Genomic DNA, 26,058 nt, shown 5'->3' with positions numbered 1-26,058 from the left:
CTGTTATGTCAATGAGGTCCTTCACATTCCACTCGCCACTTACTGCCTGGTTCATATAAGGCTACATGAAACTCCCAATACACATTCACCCTGAAGATGGTGACTGCACTGTTGACAAAATGTTGTAAAATCTACAGCATTCAATGTGACTTATCCCCAGAGCCAAAGTTATACATTACACAGATATACTGAAAATAGTTGTAGGACTAAAAGGCATCTGCAAATATAAACTAAAGAACGAAGTGATAGCTGTTTGGGCTGGGAAATGTAAACTTCCTGAACACCTAAAGTACCTTGATTTTTAACAAATAATGAATACAGTTACAAATAGTTTATAACAAATCTATAAATCTAGGAAGAGCCAGAAGGCTACGAGACTACTGTTCATATAAAGTAATGTAATATGTATGGCAAAGTGTTACTTAAGTGTCTGACACAGGGTTCCGAGTTGCGGATGAAGCGGATACGAGAACAAGAGAATCAGGAACATCGCTTTCTTGACAAGATCGGAGTGAAGATGGATCAAATCAATGCAACCCAACAGAAGACTCAGGGACCCACCTGAGAGTCACCATGCTGGTAAGTCCACTTGAATTAATATTTGATAGTATTACAGCAGTTATAATCATACACAGTAAATTTTTATTATAGAAATAAAGCCACTTGCAATGTTATAAATGTTATTTGAAAACAAAATTACTATTTTTTAAATTGAAGGCAGTAAACTTATAAATTGAAGATTTCCAGCTCAGTCCTAAACTTAGTAATATTTTTGCCTTCAAGTTCCCTATTCAGGTATTCATGTGTTGAAAACAATTTATTCTGTGTGACAGAAATTACTGCTGACAAGAAGTTAAAAAGTATTTCAAAACCAAAAGTCCTTCTAAATAATATGTACTATTTTCTATTAACGATTTTAGTCAATTCAAAAACTGCTATCATCTCTTTTTCTATCCAAAACAGTGAAGATCAGGATATATGAACCAATAATTTTGCCGGTTGTCTTGGATGGTTGTGAAACATGGTCTCTTACTTTGAAGGAAGAACGTAGATTACAAGTGTTTGAAGGATATTTGGACCTGGGAGGGATGGAAAAAGTGGGGAATTTAGAATATTGCATGACCTGGAGCTGCGTGAATTTTATGGGTCACCCAACGTAGTGAGGATAGTGAAATCTAGGAGACTCCGATGGGCTGGACTTGTAGCACGCATGGGGGGGGGGGGGCAATGGGTGCATATAGGATTATAGTAGGGAATCCTGGAAAATGATCATGTGGCAGACCAAGAAGGAGGTGGGAGACAACATCAAGATGGATCTTAGGGAGGTGGGCTGTGAGAATGACAAATGGATGGAGTTGGCTCAGGATCGTGGCCAATGGCAGGCTTTGTTGTTGTCAGTGTTGAACCTGCAGGTTCTGCCACCAGGGAGTTATATTAGTTCTTTTCTTTATAATAATGCTGTTGTATATGTATAGTATTATAATATTGGTATATCAAAATAATTGCTAGTTGCAGCATAAGAAATTTAATTAAGCCTTGTATGTGAATACTGTTTTGTAACTCGGACTTTCACCGATGCCATTCCCGTCTGATAATTGGGTTGTTTTTAAAGGAAATGGTGACACTTTGACACTGTCACCCCACAATAATTTCAAAATAAGCATCAGCTAAAGTCCGGGAGTGAGGCAAGTGTCAGACAGAGGACAGACTCACAAAAACTAAAACCTTCTAGAACAATCCTATCGGTACAGAGTACAAAGTTCACATATTGTACCCGGGATACGCCCTTGCTGACCAATATATACACCAGCAAGAGCATTACCCAATGCTTTTTTAGATCTGTTACGAGTCAGTCTTCACGACGGCACTTCAGTCAGAGTCGGCCACTGTGAGAGCCTTACGCAGCAACCTAGTGTATTTATTACTATTTACTAGTAATAAAGCCTTGTACGAGTCAACTCTCAGCAGTACTTATTCCATCGGCGACGAATAATCAACCAAAATCCGCTCGACCAACGTTATTCGAACCCACACTGTACTTACACGTTTTTCCCGTGTCTGGTACACAGTTGTGTCTTGAAGTCGTCGACCTCTGTACACTTGAACTTGACAGATGTTGTATTGATCGTATAACTTAATCAGGGTTAATCGTTCGTTAATGGCTTTCTGCATTCCATTGGTCTTCGTTGTTTTTTTTTATCTCCATTGAAATAATTGTAGCTGTCAAGGTTTTATATGGGCTACAGCAAGTTCTGATGCTGCTGGCTTCAGACCGTGTCTCTTTCCTGACCTATCCAGATGATATTTGGTTCGATCTGTTCCCTGCTGGGGGCGGTCAGGACGCGACTTATCGTGGAGTGATTAACGCCAACGTACAACCTATAAATAAGTTTTTACGTATCTGACGTAGAGATTGAGACAATTGTCACATCGTGGGATGAGTTTTTTCCCCATCTTGTGCACCCATAAGTCAATATCCAGTTTTTTAAACTTAGCACCGAAAACAGATGATTCACCTTTCAGATATAAAACTGATAATACACGAAAAAATTAGCGAAGAGGACAGGAGAGGTCGTGGAAAAGGTGATCTTGAAACACGATAAATTGTTTTAAATGTTTTAAACGAGGAATGGATGGACAGGACAAGGTGCGGACTAGAATAAGAGATACGAGGTGCGATCGGAAAGTTTCTAGACTGCGCCTATAAAAACCCGTACACTTATCTCAGGTATTAAATTCATCCATCACCCTCGAAGTAGTTCCCCTGGGAGTGAACACAACGATCCCAGCGCCGCTGCCAAGCCTGGAAGCATCCCTGGAAATCTTTCTTTGTCAGCCTGTCAAGCACCATCTGCGATTCTGCCTGAATCTCTTCTATCGTCTCGAATATCCTTCCCTTTAGCTGAATTTTCATCTTTGGGAAGAGGAAGAAGTCACACGGCGAATAAGGAGGGTGCGGGATGACGGTCATGGTGTTTGAGGCCAAAAACTGCCGAACTTTGAGGGCGGTGTGCGCTGGCGCGTTGTCATGATGTGTCGCATGTGGAGTTTTTCCTTTAGAATCAGCTGACAGGTCCCATAGTCTATCCCAACAATGTCGCACAAGTCGTTGATGGTACGACGTCGATCTTCGTGAATGGCCTGCCGAATCTTCGTAACATTTTCGGGCGTTGTGCTCGAAGATGGTCGTCCAGAACGCTCGTCATCATCATCGACAGAGGTTCGGCCATTTTTAAAACGTGAATGCCACACAAAAGTTTGTGCACGACTCATTGCGGACTCCCCAAATGCTTGCTTTAGCATTTCATAGGTTTCCGTAGCCGTTTTAGCGAGTCCTTGGCAAAATTTGATTTGTTCATGAAAATCCGCCATTCCGAAATCGCAGGAGGGTCGGTGTAATGCACTACCAAAACGCCCGTAACTAAGAAACAAATGCTAATTCGATGATGCCGGCTGGCACACTGATTCACTATGAATGTAGGCCGCACCCCCTGGCGGCAGAAGCTCGTACTACATCCGGTTCGCCCGCTATTGACACAGTCTTGAAACTTTCCGATCGCACCTCGTATGGTCACAAAGGCTGTTAAACACTCGCTATAATAAAACGAGGTGCGTCTTACATTTGAGAAAATATGGATTATGAATTTTACTATTGCCAAATGTGAATCGACGTTTCTGCAGGAATGCTTCTCACTGTGGTCGTACATAACGGAAAATGAACATTTCCGTACCGACATCATCATTAGACATGGAAACGGAAATAAGCCCATATGATTTGAACGCAGTCATGAAGGGTTTAAGTTTGTTTAGTCTTGGACGTTCTGGCCCTATGGGGGCAGTTGCAACGAGGAAACGCCTTTGGGAAAGTTAATAGTTTGAAGCCGAATGAGTGACACAAAAGAGGAATTGGAAGGGGGGGTATAAATTTGCGGCTGTGAGGGTTCGCAGGCATTACCAGCTTGTCCTGGTAAAGTAGGATGGTGAGAAGATCAGGTGGAGACAGTAGAAGGATGAAAAAGTGTAGTCAGAAGAAAAACGATGTACAGTTAGGCAAGACTAGTTAGTTGTCCTGTTTAAGAAATTAACTATTTTCTCTGCGAATCGTATGAAACCCATAAAATAATTCTGTTGACAAAATGCATAGATGTTCATTATAAAACCATGTGTTACCGCTGGGTTTTAAAGGCTTAATCAGTGAGGAAGCACTTCGTGGGCGGATCCCACCTTACTCCTGATGACAGTACTGTAATACAGTTACGCCTGAAACAGCTGGAGCCCCGGAAGCAAGCATGCCAACCGTATCCACAGCGAGCATTATCATTATATTGTCTGAGTAGTGTTTGACACGGAGAGAATTGCATTAGTACCGCCAAGGTAAAAACACCTCACGTACCAGTGATGTTGTGGTGATGACTTCGAATTTGAGAGAAATAAACCACTTGGTTGCTCTAGGCGTAGATGGAAAGATGTAATGGTCATAACGTCTCTGTTGTGCCATGGGGAAGTGGAGTTATAGCTCCACGCTGTCTTAACCTTGGCACTAGACAGAAGAAAGTGGTTAGCTTTTAGTCTGTCCGCTTCACCCCGAGGAAATAATGCTATCTGCTTGAAATATCAGGTTCTCACGGCAGTGAGTATGGAGATGACTGTCTTCCGGAACGTTGCCCTGTAAGTCTTAGAAATTGCCCTGATGGTGGATGCAGTAGGTCCGAAAGTCCGAGTTCTCTATCCAGGGGACTGTCGGGTTTCTGCGGTCCAAAACTCAAGCATTGCTGTTTATTACATACTTTCGTAACAACAGATTTGTTCTGAAATAAATGAAAATTAGGTCAGTCAGGTGCCCATATGCAGAATCTCAAAGCGTTGATAAAAATGCGGTAAAATTTTCTACTCCTGTTGCATTAACCCGTTGAACAACGTATGGCATAGATCAGTGGTATTCAACCTTTTTCATTCGCGTACCCCCAATTATAATTTCTCTTCAACTTTGTACCTCAAAAGTTGTTGGTGTATAATTCAAGTTACACATAGTATATAAACTACATCTAAAATAAATTAAATAAATTGCATTATTGATTATTCAGTGTTTATCATAAAATAATATATATATTTTTTTTAAAATTTCACGTACCCCAGGTTAAATACCACTGGCATAGACGATGCGATCTCGGTGTTCCAGTTCCCATTATGAATCCACCCTTTTATATCTCCTCACAGGATTGCGTGATTTTTAAAAATGTCATATCCAGGTATTTTTCCTCTTTTCCAGACGTTCTGTACTGCACAGCGTGACCCAGTTCGTTAATGGCGTACAAATAAGAATGGCGTAGCGCTTGACAGCCACTGGGTAATGATAGGACAACACAGGAGGTAAGAATAGATGCGAGGGTCATAAAGAGCAGTCTTCTACACCCGGCACGAATCGGCGAGGGCTGGAAAGTTCTTGGGTGTGGTGGAAAAATCACTCAGGCTTCCTGGTGCACTCGAAGTACAAACGAACAAATGAAACAAGAGGCTGAATTAATGATCGGTAGCTGATGTCATTCATTACAGGGAGGTTCTGAATTTGCTACCAGGTGTTTAAACATTCATTTCCTCTTGGCGTTTGTTCAGCACAGTTTCCTGAAACGATACCAGACGATAGTGTAATGGGAACGATTTAGTGTTGTATTCAGGAGGTACTTGGTTCGTCTCTCTAGTGGGATAACATTCTTGGTGAGGAGGTCTGTGGTTATACACAGTCCAGTGACGTGCTTGTTTCTGAGACACTGCGGTGATTATGTAGATTATGGTATTCTGGAATGTGATGCTGTGTAAGTTTGGGTCGGTGGTTACCAGCGTGTCGGAGGAACATACTGCCTAAATCTTCAGGGAGAGTAACAACCTCAGAATACACAGTCTATATGAGACTGTCCTTGAATAGGCCTAATTTATTGTAATTTCTTAAGTTTATTCCTTAGAGCGCCTGATTTGTAGTCTCATGTGACCACGTTGTGACATTGGCGGCACTGTTTGGTAGTGTATGGACCAGCGGGTTTCAACCCGTGTGTTAATGTCGGCAGTATCTGGATTAGTGTCCCTGCCAGAAAGTGTTCAGCTAAATGAGGGACTTCAAATCAAGAGCTAAGACGCGTTTCACTGATACACTTCGTAAGGATGCATGCGAATCGGAAATATCTTAATCAAACTCAATATTGAAAGATTAATTAAGCAAACACTATATCAGATATCTTCCTAATGACTGGTTTTGTTACAGAAAATACTGAATAATATGCATATATTTAGTAGCGTTTTGAATAATTACTATGAATTTTAGTAAATGATCCTTTTACAACCTTGAAGCCCACGAGTCGATAAGCAAGGGAGAATGTGGACTAAGGCGTACAAAACGTTGAAAACCCCTAGATTAACTTTCCCCCCTTACTGTACTTTTCCAATTAATTAACTCCTATGCCGATAATAGGCCGAGTGTTATCCTATTGTGTGCGGCTAAAAGGATCACCAGTTTCAACACGGAACCGAAGGATAACAATTTCAGACTGCAGAACGGAAGCTTTTCTATTCTGTCTCGTCCAAGAAAGATCCCGATGTAAACAAAGAGGAGTGACAGTGACCTTCTGGTCACCGCACGAATGGAGGAAGATCGCTGCGCGTGTGTCAACCTCGTGCACATAAGCAAGAAATAGTACCGTTATCTAATAATAATTTCTTTATTGAAATATTTTCCGCGGGAATGTACAGAAAATTTCATTGCGTTTGGTACATTTTTATGAATTTAGTAGTCCCTCTCGCGAATTAATTTTAAGCAGTCTGGGCCAAACACAAGGTATCAGTTGACAGTGTTGCGAAACCTTGCGTTTCTCTCTACCAATAACGTGGTGTGGTAGGAGGCGAATTCTTCATATCTCTGTTTATTTCAGGATTGTTTCTGCAAGGGACAAAGTTGTGCAAGTTTTCCACTGACAAGGGTGTTTCCTTATACTACCTGAATTAATTATAAGTAGTCTGGTGTAATTACAAGGGGCGTGACTGCGTCGGAACGATTTAATTTGACGAACTTATTTATTCCAATGACCAACATAGGAACTCTGAACTGTTCTGATGTGATGGATAAGGTGCATGCCAGAAGTTTTTATTGAAATTCACGTAGCTTCAAGCTGCGTTCTACAGCTCAATGGGATTTAATGTTATCACAGCTTTAAAAACTCGGATTGAGAACTCACCGGTTATGACGCGATACGTTCCATGGCAATGTGTGGCAACTGGCAATGTTGGCAACAACCCGAAGACCGCAATATGTACCTATGATATAACATTTACTAACTCTGCATTCTGCTCACGGAGTGTCAGTATACTTTTCAGGATAACGGCTGTTATATCCGTAAGCATAATTAACTCATTGATCTTTGCACTGAGAACGTACTGTACTTGTGTGACTGTCATACCATATAAATGGTGCTTTAGCTTTTAATAACCTCGATTTTCTTCGACGGTAGTTTTGATATTCTCTTTAATACTTTCTGAAGCACTGTAGTGCATACATTATATAATCTTGTAAATTAAAACTATTATCATATCCTCCTAAGCAGAAATTTGGATTCTGGACCATACTTGCTGCTCTGTAGGAACACAAGTCAGCAGCCAAACATCACAGAGTAGTGGTTAAAATACCTGCTGGGTTTTTTTTATATATCTGATTTGATACTTGGCCAGAGAACTGTCCCGCTTAAGGTTTCCTTGGTTTTACACAGCCCTTCAAGTGTTGGAATAATATCTTTTATACCTTGAAATATGGCATGACTGACGTCTCATAACCTCTACAGGTGACAGGTCATTGTTAGAAAGCCATGAGCCCTAACAGTGTTCTATGGCTTGTTACAGGTCTCTGCAGACCAGACAGTAAAGAAGATGCAGATTACTATTATTCCAACGATGATGACGGGGATTATGATGAAGATGAGAAGGACGACTCTTACACTGGATCGCCGCCTGTAATAAAGAGCAAGCCTCTTACCTTTGAGGTGCATCCAGGCGGAACTGTGGCTCTGCCCTGTGCGGCCATGAATCTGAGTATGACCGTATGCTAAAAATTAAATGTTTCAGAATGTTGATGTCATGCTATTAGAGTTATCAGAACTTTGAGTGATGTTGACTGTCAGCGTGAGTTTTGATGGGATGTGTGTTTATCTGACAATAACTTTTGTAGCTGTCTTAGTTTTAAATTGTTGCTAATAGTTATATAGCTGCCAAGGTTTTGATTTGATGCCAAGTGCTAGGGCTGTCAGAATTTTGTTCAGATGGATGGTCCCCCATGGGAGAGATTAGACGCACAAAGTGTACGTGGGAGAATACTGTATGGATTTTAGATAAATAAATACATTGTGTGCTAGGGGTTGTATTACCGATAAGGAATGCATGAAAATTGAAACAACAAAAATTAAACCCAATATTGAGACATTAATGGAACAAACGTACTGCCAGATGTCTGTTGGCTGAGTTTGTTGAAGAAAATTAATCAGCAGTAGGCTAGAAACTGAATCTATTGCAATAGCAGCAAACTGTCCTCTTACATAATCGTGCAGCATGCAAGTTGGTAACATGATAAAAGGGAAAGTTTGAAAACCCCTGATAAAGAATATAATCATGCCCCGTTTCCCTAGTTAGTTACCCTCCTACCTGCACTCAGGCCTTTTAAGTAACCATAACCCAATAACTATTCTTCTTAAAATTTTATATGTATTTCTGAGTTCCCACCCACATGTGTCGTGTTTTGCCCAACTCATCTGTTGTGATTTAATTATCATGACAATGTTTGGTGAAAAATACAAATTATGAAACTCATCAGTGTGTAATAGTTTTATACCTTACGAACAAACATATTTATTGTGTTCTAGAATTTAAGTTGTAAGGTCTTGTTCATGCATTGTTATGTTGTTACAGCTGATCTGAATGTGTTTACGGTCATGTGGAGGAAAGAGAGTACACTTCTATATGTAGACAAAATCCATCAGGGGGCCAAGGACCCTCGGATTACATATCACAGACACAACAATTCTCTTATTGTCACGAATGTCAATACCAGGGACTCTGGACAGTATTATTGCACTTTCAGCACTACTCCAAAAGTGGAAGTGATGCATACAGTGAATGTTTTTGGTAAGAAAATGAAGGCTTTGTATCTGTAGCAGTATAAAATTTACTTTAATCCTCTCCATTAATCCTTTCATACCTTTGTCTCCATCCATTTTCTATTTCTTTCAACTTTGAACAACAGTGAAAAATACCAGGCGTCAATTTATTCCATTTTCATTACTATTTACCTTATGGTACTATCACTCGTAAAATATAGTAGTTGGCATGTAGAGTCATTACTGAGAAGATTTTATATTATCCACACTACATCAAGGTTTTCCCCATGTTTTACTCCCATCGGGATATTTCCTATGACTACAAGCGAAACAAAAACATACTGAAGATTTCTGTCTTCTGGGTTGTTGCGCTGTGTAGTCTGGTAGATGTTTACCGACGTTTCAGAGGTCATACTGCCTCCATCATCAGGTCATCGCCCTGATGACGGAGGCAGTATGACCTCTGAAACGTTGGTTAACATCGACCAGACTACACAGAGCAACAACCCAGAAGACAGAAATCTTCACCGCCCTGATGACGGAGGCAGTATGACCTCTGAAACGTTGGTAAACATCGACCAGTCTACACAGCGCAACAACCCAGAAGACGGAAATCTTCATACTCATCGCCCTGATAACGGAGGCAGTATGACCTCTGAAATGTTGGTTAACATTGACCAGACTACACAGCGCTACAACCCAGAAGACTGAAAGCTTCATACTCATCGCCCTGATGACGGAGGCAGTATGACCTCTGAAACGTTGGTTAACATCGACCAGTCTACACAGCACAACAACCGGGAAGACAGAAATCTTCATACTCATCGCCCTGATGACGGAGGCAGTATGACCTCTGAAACGTTGGTTAACATCGACCAGTCTACACAGCACAACAACCGGGAAGACAGAAAGCTTCATACTCATCGCCCTGATGACGGAGGCAGTATGACCTCTGAAACGTTGGTAAACATCGACCAGTCTACACAGCGCAACAACCCAGAAGACGGAAATCTTCATACTCATCGCCCTGATAACGGAGGCAGTATGACCTCTGAAATGTTGGTTAACATCGACCAGACTACACAGCGCTACAACCCAGAAGACTGAAAGCTTCATACTCATCGCCCTGATGACGGAGGCAGTATGACCTCTGAAACGTTGGTTAACATCGACCAGTCTACACAGCACAACAACCGGGAAGACAGAAATCTTCATACTCATCGCCCTGATGACGGAGGCAGTATGACCTCTGAAACGTTGGTTAACATCGACCAGTCTACACAGCACAACAACCGGGAAGACAGAAAGCTTCATACTCATCGCCCTGATGACGGAGGCAGTATGACCTCTGAAACGTTGGTTAACATTGACCAGACTACACAGCGCAATAACCCAGAAGACGGAAATCTTCACCGCCTTGATGACGGAGGCAGTATGACCTCTGAAACGTTGGTTAACATCGACCAGACTACACAGCGCAATAACCCAGAAGACGGAAATCTTCAGGTCTGATTCTCTTTTGGTCTTTATCCTGTAAATGTTCCGACACCTGAATGAAAATGTTCGGTTAGTGTATTAAATGTATTAAAATACTTACTTGTCTTACTGCAGACTAATTATGCTGTTTACAGCTCCAGCAGCAATAAAGAACATTCAACCAAGCAGAACACTTACGATAGATAAGGGTTCTGCGGTCACACTAAAGTGCAGTGTTACTGGATATCCCCGCCCAGAAATCAAATGGAAGAAGTTGGTAAGTAAACCTTATATCATAATGAAACCTTGTTTGTTGTAAAATGTTTTATACTAGAGTGACAGTCTGTTATTTTTAAACACCAGACACTGACTTCTTTGCCGTATACCTCCAGTTTCATTGAGACTTTGCTTGATGTAGAGCAGATTTTCTTCCTTTTCCTTCTTACAAAATCAAATTTTTGTGACTGTGAGAAATGCCTCTTTTGCTCTGGTTCAGAATCTCCTTAAACGTGTTTTCTGTCCGTCACATTACAGACTGTGTTAAATTTCTCTGTATATTTGCTCATTTAATTGTCATTTTGTCTGGTAGATGGCTGTAGAATGTTTTGAATTCCATAATTTATAAAAGAGTTTCTAGGATGTCTTTGTTTCTGTCAACTTTAATCTAAAAGCAGTCGGAACTTCTTTTTTACTCCTAACAAAAGCATATACACCACTTATGTTCTGAATTATGAAGTGGCAACTTAGTGAATGACTCTAATGCTTTTCCTGAAAAGAAAGTTTTTTTCAGAATATATGTTAAATAAACTGCCTCTTAATGGCTTGCCTCTACTATTTATGAACAAATTCTGTAAAGTGGATGAATGAGGTCATAAATGTCTGTCCCTGTGTTTCATCTTTGAAAAAATAAATTGGATTTCAATTGTATTTTGTGGTGAGGTTTTACACACAAAGTAAACTTAGCCCTTTCACTTCTGCTTTTGTACTGTCTTTTCCAGATCAGATTTCTTTAAATATTGAAATTAGCTAAACCCCTTTCAATTGACATTCTCTTTATTTCTTTCTAGAAAAAAACTATTAATGTGTTATTTCAGAAAATATACATCAAAACTGATAATATCATGATCTGTTTGCAGACGAAGTATAATAAACCTGACGCAACTGTCATTACAACTAATGAAAATATCACTTTCAGTTCTGTGGAGAGGTTTGACTCTGGCACTTATGAATGCTTTGCCAAAAATAATCAAGGACCAGAAGTTTTGGCTGAAGTTTATATTAATGTTACATGTAAGTATGGAATTAGTCTATGGCTAATGTAGAGAGTTTTGTTGAGTTAGATGCACCACATCATAGCATTATCCTCCATACTTTTGAATTCACCCTTCAGAGTTGAGCTTCTAACAATATGGTGTAATGAATTTACACTGAAATATTGTGGTTACTCTGCGTTTCCTTTTGATGACAGAATAATATATGTTGAACAGTATTTTTGCAGCGTTTGTTCCCTTTGGGTGTTCATTGGTGTGACTGAAGAAGAAGAAGAAGAAGATAATGAGTTTGGTTTCAGTTGCTGTGCCCCTGGAAGTGGAAAGGCAAATCCAAGTTATAGACTTCAGTTTATTGGAAGATGGATATGTTTGAAAACTAATTTAATATGCTTTCATGCATAAATTTTAACTGTGAATGTTTACTATAGGTATTATGACTCATTAAATTTAATGTGACATAGATATGTTCATTTGTAAATTTTAAATAAAGTGTGTGTGTGTGTGTGTGTATATATATATATATATATGGTAGTAATAATTAAATTTGTAGACTGTTATATCCTGTTCAGTTTTAGACAGATAGAGGTTTGTTACTTGGAAAGTCCACTGCTGTTTTACTAATGTTTGGGTCAAAGAAAACTTTGAGGGCTTCTGATATACATTTCCTTGTTGTCAAAGATCTCACTGTGCAAGGAAGTGTAATATATTTTTTGTTGTGGTTCTCATTTCAGATGCTCCTGAAATTGATATTGGTGAAGAACTGGTGGCATCAAAAAAAGATTATGATGCGGAATTGAAATGTGTTGTACATGCAGAGTCCAAAGCAAATGTTTATTGGTTGAAAGATAATGGGTCTGTAACCGAGTTAGACCGTGTGAAGATAGATGGCAACAAATATCTTTATGTTATTCATAAAACTCAGGTTTCTGACTTTGGCAAGTACAAATGCGTTGCGACCAATATCAAGGGAACAGCCAGCTCTAAGGAAATTGAACTCACTGGTATGTTTTTGAAGTTTTCATAAAACTGACAAACTTCAGAAGTTTATCCATATTTTATATTTTGTTTTGCTTTCTATTTAGGAACATACTTTTCACTTTGTTTCATTTCCATGATACTGGTGTGTGTTAAAAGGCACCAATATGCCCTACTGATACTTAGCCCTAAAGAAATATGGTTCTGATTGACCACATAGGGACAACAGATATCCGAAAAGTTCAGCAAGAAGCCTTCGTTCTACTGCCAAGAGTAAATTACCCGAATGGCTTCAAACTCATAGACAACTCTAACATTCTAATATTTTAACCATCATCTCACGAAGCAGTCATATTCCTTCTTCCATTTCATCATGCGCTTTAACCCGAGAAGAAAAAGGTTTTTATTCAAGGTCAAATGTCCTGACCTGTCAGCCATTCACCTCTTATGAATATTCGTGAAACAATCGCACAGATTCATGAGAATGTTAACTGCGTCAAATGTCTTTACAACGTGTCATTCGTATCTACTAGTTTCGAACACGTAAAGAGAACCACCTGATGATTACCAAATAAAGTCGAAACATGCAATGGCTCTTAATAGAATCGAGCCCAAATCCCACGCTATTGTGGTGACGGGCCTTCCACCCAACCATCAACATGCAGAAGGTTGCCTCCCTTGACACTCGAAGCAACTAATTGTCATAATTTTCTTTCGATGTTACGTAATTTTGACGATTAATTAAAATTATCAAATCAAAAAGAATGTGCATCTCGTACGGGAGAGACGAGAAATAAATTTCAATTTTTAATGTAACTCAAAATGCAGCCCTTACTTAAGTTTTTCACTTTCGGTTGAAACACATTTCAATATTTTTCTCTAAGATCTATTTAACTTTGATTTCGCTTCTCTCCACAACCTGTGCATTGGTTAAGACCGTCGTTAAATAAACGAAAAAACACATTTTCCTTTATATGTCATTGTCTATTTCGGTGATTTCCCTACCAAATTATGTGTGAATTTCTTTTCTCCTCTGCAATGGAACATGGCATCCCTTCCTAAAAGCTCATAAGTTCCACATTGAACTGTTCAACAGGTATTAGTACATCCGTACGTGACGGAAAGTGTTGCGTGCAGACCCGTGATCTCGGAGACGCTCAAATTTCTGGACGACGCGAAAAGGTTGTCGAAGGACGACAAGGATTTCGTGACACCAAGGATTGCCCGCCCGCGAAAGCGACGGGACATTCTGTTTGCTATTGGTGGGCGTCGCGACGGAAAAGTGACAGATGTGATCGAAGCGTACGACGCACGAGCAGACCGGTGGACTGTGGTGAGTTGCACGCATTTCTACTCTTACCGCTCCTCGTTAAATGACGCCTCCGAGAAAAACTACTTTTCCTCTTTGTTGCTTATTTTTACTAAGTAATCGTTTATTTAAGCTTAATCACAAGGACCTCTTACCCTCTTTATTTCGTGTTCGTTAATTTCCATTGCAGGGAACACAATTTTTAAGAGAACCTCCAAAGACATGAGTTAAAAAGAATAAATAAATAAATTACACAGGTTTTAAGTCTCGTTTACAATGTAAGTTCTAATAGGAATCGACGAAGGATCTGAAGTGTTTTAAATACCGTTCACAATAAGCGTCCTACTTCACCTGTCATGGCAACCTGTCAGCTGATTTTAGACATCGTTGATCGTCAGTGGATCTCAACGTAATAAAAGAAGCACTGAGCAGTGTCGATGTCGGCCATCTGCGTGGTCACGCCTCGTGAATTAGAAGGTTTTGGGGTGGGGTGGGGGACGTACTGCCTCCATCTCTGAGTCGATAAAACCCAAAACACCAACATCTGTCCTTTCCAAAGTACGAATCTGAAATGTCAGCTGTTGATCAGAAATTGATTCTACGCTTCTCTTCGTGTCTTCCTGTTTCCACCTTCGCTCCAAGTTAATTTCTCGCGGTCTTTGTCGAGTGCCTCCCTCCACGGGGTAGCAATTTCGGTCCACTGTTGGGGGTTGCACCTCTGCTCTGGTGGTTTGTCGCTTGTACTCTAATGTAAGGACTTCACATCAGTAGACCGAATGACCCAAAGAAACATAAATCCATAACCTGTCCTTCCTACAGGTGGAAGGGGTCGACTCGATCGGACCGCGAGCCAACCATGGCACGGCAGTGGTCGGTTTCGACATTTACGTCATCGGTGGTTGGGGCGACCGGAGAATGTTAAGCTCATGCTGCTGCTTCAACGCTGTTACGAAGACATGCCGCGAGGTGGCTCCAATGCACGAACGCAGGTAACTAAGGAACTCCTTGGTACAGAGTTCTTCTTAAAAAGCTGATAGTTGCTCTCTTAGTCAAGATATAAATCTGGGCAGGGGATGTAAAATTGTACCACTCACACACAGGAGCATCGAGCAAAGTGTGAATAGGTCGGAGGACCTTTGCGACGTTGATTTTAATAATACGATTTGCCTTTGAATTCATTTGAGTTAAGATTCAACACTGACGAGCGAACAATTGCGTTCTGCGAGAGGAAATGCATCTGAATGAGTAATAAATGAGCATAGCAGAGCGTGTACTTTTTTCGTTTCAGATTCAGTTTAAGTGTGGCTGTTCTGCGAGGTGCAGTGTACGCCATGGGCGGTTGTGATTATGACAGAACGGCCGAAAGATACGACCCCAAGACGAATCATTGGTCTTTGATCGCTCCCATGAACACAGGGCGATTCGATGGAAGGGCGGCTGCACTGAATGGTACGTAAATCCTGTGAAACAGAAATTTGTGAGTTAGTGCAGAAGGCGAGGCGTCTGTCTGTCTGTCTGTCTGCGTGTAAGGACGCAGGAACGGTTGAAGGAATCGCGGGATTTGAGGTTCTCACGGCGGGGAGTATACGAAGATGGCTGTCGTTTGGCTTCCGCCGACGTTTCAGAAGAACTTTATGCCTTCATCATCAAGGCATTCCTCTTCGCTCTTGAACTTAGTTTCCCTCCCTCCATTATCCAATATTCTTTCATTATCCCTTTCTTTTATCCGTGCTACGGACTTCGTTATTTCACAAACTGCAACGGCTTGAAGTTCCGAGTGCGTGATGGATTCTTCTGCTCTCGTAAGCTGTCCCTGTGCGTCGTTTTCTGCCTTTTTTAGTGTGCACTAGGAGTGAATTCAAACAACCATCAAACTATCAAAATGGCTCTCAAAAAATACGGATGTAATATGTTTTTGAGACAGTTAATAATCTCATGTAAATAGCACATTGTATTATAAATGTAGAGCACCTTTTAGCAGCTCGTTCAGTACATCTCTGGTACCAAATTTAATAAAATTCGTTTCACATAAGACGTAACTTACCATCATTTCCATTATGCATTAATTTAAGCATTTTATGCTGTTTATATTAAATTTCATAAGATAAACTCGTTTTCTTTGACACTCTGTCTCCATTCGAAACAAAGAAACAGGTGAACAGAGACAGCCGTGACTCGAAGGGGGACTTAATAGATTTAAAGTTTAAGTAGGGATTGTCCATGTCTGTGCTCTGCATGGACCAGTTTTAACGCCTCTCCCTACATCAAATATGTGTACAGTTTGTGTCGTATGTCTAATTTGTTTTTACAGACAAAATATACGTCGCTGGTGGATTTGATAGTATATCTTCGTGTATAAGCTCGGTGGAAGTTTATGACCCGGACAACGACCAGTGGACGTTCGTTGCACCAATGCATTCTGAACGTGCAGGTCTTTCTTGCGTCGAGTTCCACGGCTGTCTGTACGCCCTGGGTGAGAACTCTGGACATTCCGAGTGATGCTCCTCTTTCCTTACAGAACTTGCTAATGTGAAATATTTTCCTGGTTTTCTTTGAGTGAATGAGATTTTATGAACAGAATTTTTCTCCCGTCATTACAGAGTTAGTTTGTAATTTTAACCCCGATTCGTGGATTCGATTACATTCTTCCAAAAAGAACACTTAACTAACTAACTAACTAACAACGCGTAACCCCTTGTGGTATCCAAAGTAACATAAGCCCCATTTTTCACAGTCGCAGTTTTAAAGGTAAATATTTTTTTATTGTAGCAAGGAAATTTCAGTTTGCCGCTGTTATCCCCAAAAAGCCGATGGTTTAAAGCAGTCCCTTCGCAGTCTTTGCTTCAAGTACGAAAATAAAATTGTAGCTGTTCCTGGAACTAATACTGACAATGCAAGAGGGAATGAATTTTCTTTGTTGTATTTAATTCATTCGTTCCGTCACGGAATAACAAATTTTAAGAGCGTAAATCCGTTTGTAAGACGGTCGGATTATGAAGCATTGAAGTTACGGGAAATACAAACATCTAAAAATTTGTGATTGGTAATCTTGAAGAGAAGATACCACTTGTGACACATTGGCGTAAAAGGAAGGATAATATTAAAATGTTTTTAAGGATTTATATTATGTGAGATGAGGTCAACTACCGACTTTTGTGAATAAGGTAATGAATCTTGTGGCTCTATAAAGTTCAAATATATCGTGGTCAGTTCTCAGAGTTGCAAATATCAAGAAGGGGCCCGCTTAATGGGGTTAGAATAAGTTCCCTTTGGCTGTTTTTTATATTCTGTGACCAATTTACGGAATGTGTGTGTGTACAGGAGGACAGAACGAGACATCAGACGAGCTCAGTACCGAAAGGTATGACCCTGCAGAAGACACGTGGACCGAAATCCCTGCAATGAACTTGAATTCATATGACTTAAACGTAGAAGTCATCGACGATATGATCTTCGTCATCTGTGATTATGATAAATATGGCATCTTCCCCCGTGTCGCATGTTTCAATGACAAGGAAAATCGATGGTTTGTTTCTTTGTTTGTATGATTGTTCAGGGCTGTATAATCACAAACCGTTACTTTCGAAAAGCTCTAGGAAGTGAATCATTTCCTGTCAAAGTATCCGCGATCTTGTGGATGCTGCGCCTTGTAGTGTCGAAGAAAGTGACCGACGTTTCGGAGGTTCTTTCAGCTTACTCAGGGCCTCGAATAAACGCGCGAAAAATGGCTGAGAGGAATGAGGTAGAATGAAAGGAGGCAGGGCGACGTTGGTTAAATCAGAGGGCGAATGACTAGGAAATGCTAATCAGACGTAAGCCGTGATTGCATTAATAAGAAGCTCTTTGACTAAGTTTCCTTGATCAGTGGCTCTCTCTTGGGCAGGACGTCTGGCCTTCAGCGCATCAGCATCGCCACAATCTTCGCCTTTCGTCAAAGTGTTAGGCAGTTTCAGGTTTAACGACGCCTACCGCCTAATGTTCCCATTTCTGATGGAAGTTTATTTCAAAATGGCTGTCTCTTGGCGTGTTTGACCACGCAGTCTCCTGAAATCTGTTGACGGATTGAGTAAGGAGCTCCAAAAACTTCCCAGAAGACAAATTTCTTCATACTTGTTTGTGCAAAAGCCAGAATTCACACAGAAATTCATTTTATTATGGTTTTTGTCTGTCTTACGTCTAGCAGAACCTCTCCAGAATTATTGTTGGTTAGACAAATGTTTTTGAAAAGATATTGCTAAAAGAGGAAAATATTGTTATGGGCGCATGTCTCAAACAAGACGCGCTTATCTCTACCAAGAAAGTGTGTGATTAAATTTATTATTCTGACCGAAGTTAATGGCTTAATGAAATTTACCAAACGTCGCTAGCCAGAACCCAAGTCATTTGACTGTGTTTTAAAATAGTCATAACCACTCCCTCCACTTCGATGTAATAAAATATATTACTTTATAATAGCGCGTTGGTCGGGGATTTATGTGCATGAGTGAAAGAAAGATCACGTGGGAACTGTTCTGAAATATGGTGAGGCATTGAATTCCGTTTGGGTGAATTTTTGTTAAGGTTATCTGGAAACAAATTATAAGCAACGACATTTCGGTGGAAGCTGTGCCCTTAGCTTCAAGCAGTTTCCCATTCAACCCAAAGACAGAGCCAACCAATCAGACATGGATATTTTTAGGGCAAAACATTTTACGACCCCAAAGATAATTCCAGTATTCTTATTCTACACCGAAATCTCTGATATTTTAGAACCCCAAAAGTAAAAGTATATATATATACATATTTTCTGTAATTGTGTCCGCGAAATGTGGTAAAAATTGTCCTGAGTGTAGATTATACTAATGGACGATGAAAGAGGGTTTGTTTTCACTTTTAATATTTCAAATTGCAGGCAGCAGTTGAGAAATATGAATGTTCGTAGATCCGGGATGTCGACTTGTGTCATCGAGAACCTACCGAATGCAAGCGATTACGAGTACAAACACAAAGACAAATCGATGGAGGAGAAATGCAAAAAAAATGTTGAATTCGGAATGTAACCGTCCTTCTGCTGATGTAGCCACGGGTTCGAACCCAGTAGCTAGGTCGGCGCTGGTGCGGTTAAAACGTTTGTCACTTCGGTGCGCGGAGAGGGTTAAAGGTCTTCTCAGGATACCTTGACATAGGATCAGTCGGTGGGCGAGGATCTCGGACTCTCAGGGAAAATAAGGAGAGGCCTTAATTGGAGCGGCGCTCGCGGGAGGGCAGCGAAGTCGCCGAGCTGGTGCAATTCTTGACGACACAGTTGTTGTTGTTGTTGGTGGTGAAATCACTCAATTTATTCACGAATTGAGACGCACTGATGCAAAAAGACAATTATGTTCATAATCAGGCAGTGCAATGAATCGGCTGTTTATGTACTGAAACTTTGCGAACAAAACACGTCTGCACGACTTGAAGTCCAACACAACACATGCGCGTTATCACAGCAACTGTTCTTAAATTTTGAATTAAATACGGCGATCCGATTCGTCCCTCAAAATCACCCCATAACGTCCGAAACGCTCCGAAAAGCCATATTCTGGTCCCAGTCGCAGTGAGGCGACTGTTCTAGGGCAAACGTCATTCCATATCTGGAAATGCTTAAGTTTTCGCCTCGTAAACAACTTTTACGAGGCGAAAGCTTTGTGAGTGTCACGGAAGGTCTCGAGGAAAGACGTTGAAGCGACTGATTGTCGCCACTCTCTTCAAATTTAATACATTAATCAATGCCAAAATTCATAAAATCATTCATATTTGGATGACGGAAGGCGTTCCAAATATAATCTCATCACGCCTCCTTCGTTTGTATAAACCACCTTAATACGCCAAAGCCTGGTTTACCCTTTTCATCTCAAGTTTCAGCCCGTTCGGGACTCGAACTACGAACCTGGACTGGCACAGGAAAATCAGTAGTTTGCAGCTGATTACGATCCCGACGAACACATTCATTTCAATTACTTTCCTTATGAAAATTATGTAGTAAACTAGGAATTGATATAGGAGCTACAAAAAAAATAAAATAAAGAGAAATATTGTTTGCAGCAAAGAAGGAAAAATTATTTCTTCTCGTTATTTTCTGCTCAAGAAGTTTTATTGAAATTAATTATTTTACAGACGTTTAATTTTATTCAAAATATTACCATTCATCAACACACAACAGTTTCTCTTTGCGTCTTGTATTAAATGAATCCACTTGTGGCGACATGTTTCGAGTTACGAAGCCGTCTTCATGTTATTAGGGGAAGATTCATGACCATCGTTTATAAAAACGTCGTTATGAAGGCAACACACTGAGAATTTTGTATTGATTTCTGATCTGCGTGTGATATTTTAAAGAAATTGCAAATTTACAATTTGGCTGAGTTGCTCCAACGTACCGGGTAATTATGCCATGTGCTGAGTTGGCCGTGAGACATGTAGACACATTTTGTTTTTACAAGAGGAAATAAAGTGTTGCAAATTCTCTCTCTCTGTCATCAGTCTTCCGACTGCTTTGGTGCGGTCCTCCATCTTCGTCTCTCTTGCGCCAGTCTCTTCATTCCCACATTTTTTTTACAGCCCACATCCTCAAAAATTCCAATCATTGTCTCCCCCTACAATTCTTCCTTTCAGCTGTTCCTTCCATTACCAAATTAACCAATCCTGGGTGCCTCAAATTTAATTCGTCAGAATAATATGGAATGCCGCAAAGTTCCATTGGCTAGACTGCCATCTTCAGTTGCTTTTTCCAACTTACCTTGCCTTCGTTTCTCTTCGTCTTCAATTTTCTGTTGCTCATTCAGTAACTTTTACCAATTTAACTGAATACACATTACATTTATAGGACTGAGAGAAATACAACACGTAGTCCACCATCAGGCAACTCTACACAACCATTTTATACAAAACATGCATCTGAAACTTTGTGTGAACATAAAACATTATCTGGTACGCAAATCATATTTAGTTGGTTGGCTAAAATTAAAATTAAAATTAACAATAAATACACGATAATGAGTTAATAAAGCTTGAGTAAGGTAATTCATTGTGTCTTCTGTTGCTATGGTGTAGCGTCATTGTTCATTCTTTCTACAATTGTTACGAAGTAAGTATTAAAATGATCTGCTAAGAGTTTAGAATTTTTATTGCATTATCATTTCTCTTTATTCTTCTGTTCAGTTTCCTTCCTTAGTATTTTCCAGACTGCTTTAATTTTATTATTTGACTTAGTATCTGTTTATGTAAGACTTGAGGTTCTCCCAGCGACGAGTATGAAGATTTCTGTCTTCTGGGTCTGGTCGATGTTAAAAAACGTTTCAGAGGTCATACTGCCTCCGTCATCAGAGTATGAAGATGTCTGTCTTCTGGGTTGTTGCGCTGTGTAGTCTGGTCGATGTTCACCAACGTTTCAGAGGTCATACTGCCTCCATCATCAGAGTATGAAGATTTCTGTCTTCTGGGTTGTTGCGCTGTTTAGTCTGGTCGATGTTAACCAACGTTTCAGAGGTCATACTGCCTCCGTCATCAGAGTATGAAGATTTCCGTCTTCTGGGTTGTTGCGCTGTGTAGTCTGGTCGATGTTAACCAACGTTTCAGAGGTCATACTGCCTCCGTCATCAGAGTATGAAGATTTCCGTCTTCTGGGTTGTTGCGCTGTGTAGTCTGGTCGATGTTAGTATCTGTTTGTTGTAATGCATCTGTTTAGCCTCTTTAATGCCTTGATTTTCTCGCAATAAAACCCGCAGTGAATTGTCATTATTTGGTCGTCACTAGACTGCCAATGTAGGTAAGATCTAATTTATGTTTCCGAGATGTTTTGATGCCTTTATTCATTATTTTCAGATATAATTTTCACTGTTTTAGTCAAGAAACTTGTTTCAAAAATTGTTAAGAAGATATTTTGAAATGCGTCAAATTTTGACCCTACATCATGGCTGTTTAATACCGAGTCCCCCTTCTCATTACTTAGACGTGTTATAAATTCTTTAATAGCGTATTTGATCTTAGGCATGTTGGCTGTGAGGATCGTAAATGGCTGGAGTTTGCTCAGGATTGTGGCCGGTGGCAGGCTTTGGTGCTGTCGGTGTTGGACCTGCGAGTTCTGCTACCAGGAAGTCAGTCAGTTAGTTAGTTAGTTAGTTAGTGTCTTCACTGACAAGTCTGATTCATTTCCTGTAATTGTAATTGGAGACTGATTCTATATTTTTATAACCAGAAATTGTGAATTATGATCAGATATCCCATTTATCACTGGTCCAATACAAATATGATATTTTCTGGAAATGTCTGTAAAAAAACTGTCTATAACAGAAATGAAGTAATTTTGAATTCTTGTGGAGAAATTAACTACTGAGATGAGATTGAAAGATGATTGTGGTAACTTTCGGTAAGATTATTAATATTAATGTTGCCACAAATGACAAATTCTGCTGTAGGTTTATAAAGATAAAAAAAGTTGGGCAGTTTAGATTCCAATTGCACAACACAGTCTTTGCAGCGATGCAGAACATTTAACTGACTACATTTTAGATTATTTCTGACAAAAATACTCACTCCTCCTCTTGCTATATTCCGTCTACAGTAACTAACACCTAAAATATAATTTTCTAGATTGACCTGGTAGTTTCATATGGTGTTCAGTTAAACATAGAATATGTGATGAGTACGTATTATTAATGGGCATGGATAGTTCATCAGTTTTACTCTACTCCACTCAAGATCACATCTTCAACAAGTACATGGAAACAAAATTAAATATTAACACTCAAACATTCTTGATATCAAATTGACACTCGCCATACTGCTACGAGTACACTATATACACTTAACATACACTAAGTGGGGGGATTACAAATAAAAATGGCACTGGTGACATCAAACTTCTGTCATGCTCTTTCTTTTATCTGCACGGTTATTGTTCTATTCAGCGGTCATTCTTTCAGGCAATTGTCTTATGTTAGCACCACTAAGCTCTGGAGCATGTGAAATCAGTAAGTGGAGCTAAATGCACAGAGAAGGGAGTGTCAGATGGAGGAAAGTTCTCAACACCAAAACTGAAATGCGCACAATGAGACTGGGTGGATACAAGAGCTGAACTGAATGGACCCTGCTGGGGATCAAACCCACCGTTCAGTCGATAGTCAGACAGAACTTTCAATAGTCTACCTCAGCTCACCAAGTCAGCATGTTCTCTGAATCCTATTATAAAGCAAAATGGAAAATACTGAAAATGCTTGTGTACTGTTACTACAGTCTCTAAAATTGAATGCAAATGTTGACAGATCCTGTTTAAAGGAGTTTCAAAATCACCATAAATCAGACATAATTAAACAAAAAATTAACTTAACCTAACTTACAACTGCAATGCAGAAAAAATGTACCCACACATCATGTAAATGTCAGACTGTAGGGCTAGGGAAGAAGAAGAAGAAGTCACACATTAAAAGGAAAACAAAACTAATGTAAATAATACAAATATTACATTCATCTTTGTTCCAAACTGTTGGCAAGCTTCTCTGCAAAATCCACTGCAGTTTTTATATTCTGTGAACGAAGCTTGTTATTCATATCGTCCTTTTCCTTCTGATATTCATATGATTTCTGAATCACGGTCACCACAATGAGATATAACACGTAATGAATGTAACTCAATCCTGATCACCAGAACGCCTACATTATTTTCCTGTGTCAAGCAACTTTTTGGCTGAATTACAAAGCCTACAAAATGAAGAGTTAACATCATTTCACATACTAATCCTTCTATTTCTAACGTTAAAACCCATAATGTATATAACATCAAATTACTTACATCATTGCTTTATTTCCTTTAATAAATTCATCAAAGTTGTACAAAACTTCCAAATCTGAAATTGATTTGCCAGTGTATAAAGGTTTCAGTTTTGTTTTTGGCATGTTGAATATGAGTTCAATCTTTTATAATTCACGAACTATTTATTCTCTTGAGTTTCTCTTTTGTCAGTTTGTCAACACAATTGGCGCCAAACTTGTTACGGTAACATGTATGAGAATTGTCTCTAATGACAAGCAACAAAGCGCCTATAAAAACATTAAATTTCTAGTATTATATAACGAAGTCACTCGTACACACCACTTAATTGTCCATTTAACACGGAACTAGCCTTTCTTCCTTGACAGCTCACATCCGACATCTTGAATAACTCTCTCTTCCACTTAGTTACCAACATCCTTACACGATATATTACTATCTGCAATTCCATGTCTGCCAACTATCAGTTATTAGTGTCACGGTTGGTGGCTACATTAGCTCAGTTGATTAAAATACCAGCTATTTCTTAAATATCCACAATAGAAACTGAAATTCATGAGAACTGCAGTTTGTATACTACTTAGGCCACAAACGAAATTACATCTTAATTTCTAATGCACTTATCAAATTTAAACAGAATCAACGAACTATGGAAACCACATGCAAAAAGAAAGGACGAAATGGAAAATAATTGGAGATGGTTATTATTATTATTAAGTGTTCTGTCTTACGACAGGTCCATTGCTCTGCCCAAAAAGAGCTCTCCAGTTGTCCTTATTCTCGGCTTCTCGCTTTAATTCCTGGAACGTCATCTTCTTTCCTTGTTTAAGGTCGTCGGTTAGCTGTATCAATCTTCTTCCTAGTCCTCTCTTTCCTTCAACCTGGCCTTCGGTGATATCACTCATTAATCCATTCCTTCTCATAATATGTCCCAGCCAGTTAGCTTTCCTTCGTGTAATCGCCTGCAGAATGATTCTTTGCTCGTTGACTCTCCTCAATACTTCTTCGTTGGTCACTCGATCCGTCCACCTGATCTTCTCTATTCTTCTCCAACACCACATTTCGAAACTCTCCAGGTATTTCTGTTCCTTCTTCCTGAGTGTCCAAGTCTCTGCTCCATACAGCGCGACACTCCATACGTAACACTTCACTAGTTTCTTCTTCATCTCCAAGCCCAACTTGCTAGTGAGAAGTATCCTCTTCTTGACGAAAGCTGCCTTGGCCATGGCTATCCTTGCTTTTACTTCCTTGGTGCATAGGGCGTCCGTCGTGACTATGCTTCCCAAGTACTTGAAATGCTCCACATTCTCCATCTGTTGGTTTCCAATTACAACGTTCAATGGTTCTGCTCTCGGTGCTATCCTCATTACCTTTGATTTTTCAATGTTGATTTCCATTCCATACTCTCTACCTGTTTCCACTAACTTGTCCATCATGTTCTGTAATTCCTCCTCTTCCTTCGACAATACTACTAAGTCGTCTGCATACTTTACAGTCTTTATCACTCTTCCTCCAATTTTGAAGTCTCCTGTTCCCTCCAGAGCTTCCTTGGCAAGCCATTCCCCGTACAGGTTAAAAAGAATTGGTGATAAGCAGCATCCCTGTCTTACACCTCTACCTATCTCAACGCTGTTGGTGTCTCCTGAGTCCAGTCTCACTTTGACTTTTTGCTGCATGTGCAGGTTTTCGATTAGTCTTCTATCTCTCCAATCAATTCCAATTCTCTGTAGGATCCTCATTAATTTCTTCCATTTTACTCGATCGAAAGCCTTCTTCCAGTCGATGAAGCAGGCACATACTTCTTCCTTGACATCGAGAACTCTCTCTGAAATTATTCTCATAACTCCGATGGCATCTCTGGTTCCTCTTCCTCTCCTGAATCCAAATTGGTCGTCTCCCATCATTAGTTAAACTATGTAGGAAATAAAGGAGTGTTTACTCAATGAGTGATTAATTAGATGAGAATGAGTTGTCACAATTTTATTTGTTATTTCGTCACAAGCTGACGATTTTTTTAAGGAATTATATTTCCATTTAACTTCAGATTCAGTTGTTGGAATCATTTTTAAACCGAGGAATTTATTGGAAATAAATGTTAAAAATGAAATCGCA

At 39.8% G+C, this 26,058-nt stretch overlaps 2 protein-coding genes across 6 annotated transcripts in view; one reads left to right on the top strand and one right to left on the bottom strand.

Annotated features, from left to right (window-relative positions):
• LOC147872968 (uncharacterized) overlaps positions 1–24,103 on the bottom strand; it is a 28,481-nt gene extending 4,378 nt beyond the window's left edge. The window contains exons 1-3 of one of the 2 annotated variants that reach the window (XR_015536305.1): positions 23,968–24,103; positions 4,394–4,540; positions 1–2,379 (exon numbers count right to left, since the gene is read on the bottom strand). Coding sequence is in view for 1 of the 2 variants with exons in the window: in XM_087353343.1 (XP_087209469.1) it covers positions 9–108; positions 4,394–4,540; positions 23,968–24,071 (351 nt within the window). In the remaining variant the exon portion in view is untranslated. The remainder of the gene's footprint in view (positions 2,380–4,393; positions 4,541–23,967) is intronic. The other variant, XM_087353343.1, reaches the window with a different exon arrangement.
• On the top strand, positions 441–26,058 carry LOC110840270 (opioid-binding protein/cell adhesion molecule-like). 4 transcript variants are annotated; one of them, XM_087353331.1, is made up of 10 exons: positions 441–579; positions 5,270–5,370; positions 7,882–8,070; positions 8,941–9,156; positions 10,760–10,881; positions 11,741–11,894; positions 12,607–12,876; positions 13,947–14,183; positions 14,979–15,148; positions 15,448–15,608. In XM_087353331.1, exons 3-10 carry the CDS (start codon positions 8,061–8,063, stop codon positions 15,502–15,504), a joined length of 1,236 nt encoding a protein of 411 aa, XP_087209457.1. In that variant the 5' UTR covers positions 441–579; positions 5,270–5,370; positions 7,882–8,060; the 3' UTR covers positions 15,505–15,608. The 4 variants fall into 4 exon arrangements, with proteins under 4 accessions (XP_087209457.1, XP_087209458.1, XP_087209460.1 ...); XM_087353332.1 differs by lacking the exons at positions 441–579; positions 5,270–5,370 and adding an exon at positions 5,378–7,381; XM_087353334.1 differs by lacking the exons at positions 441–579; positions 5,270–5,370; positions 7,882–8,070; ... (1 more) ...; positions 10,760–10,881; positions 11,741–11,894 and adding exons at positions 16,471–16,632; positions 17,481–17,685; positions 23,102–26,058 and having other exon boundaries at positions 12,619–12,876.

This window comes from Zootermopsis nevadensis, unplaced genomic scaffold (genome assembly GCF_977971745.1).
Source record: "Zootermopsis nevadensis isolate Lab colony 2312 unplaced genomic scaffold, Znev_1.0 Znev_ptg000022l, whole genome shotgun sequence".
Classification (NCBI taxonomy): domain Eukaryota; kingdom Metazoa; phylum Arthropoda; class Insecta; order Blattodea; family Termopsidae; genus Zootermopsis; species Zootermopsis nevadensis.
Note: the sequence above shows the minus strand (reverse complement) of the source record. Positions and strands in the feature narration are given on the sequence as shown.

Excerpts from the sequence above, each read along its gene's own strand:
- LOC110840270 (XM_087353331.1), top strand. Across the intron at positions 9,157-10,759 it reads GCATACAGTGAATGTTTTTG|CTCCAGCAGCAATAAAGAAC; the intron begins GTAAGAAAATGA and ends TGCTGTTTACAG. Across the intron at positions 12,877-13,946 it reads TAAGGAAATTGAACTCACTG|GTATTAGTACATCCGTACGT; the intron begins GTATGTTTTTGA and ends ACTGTTCAACAG.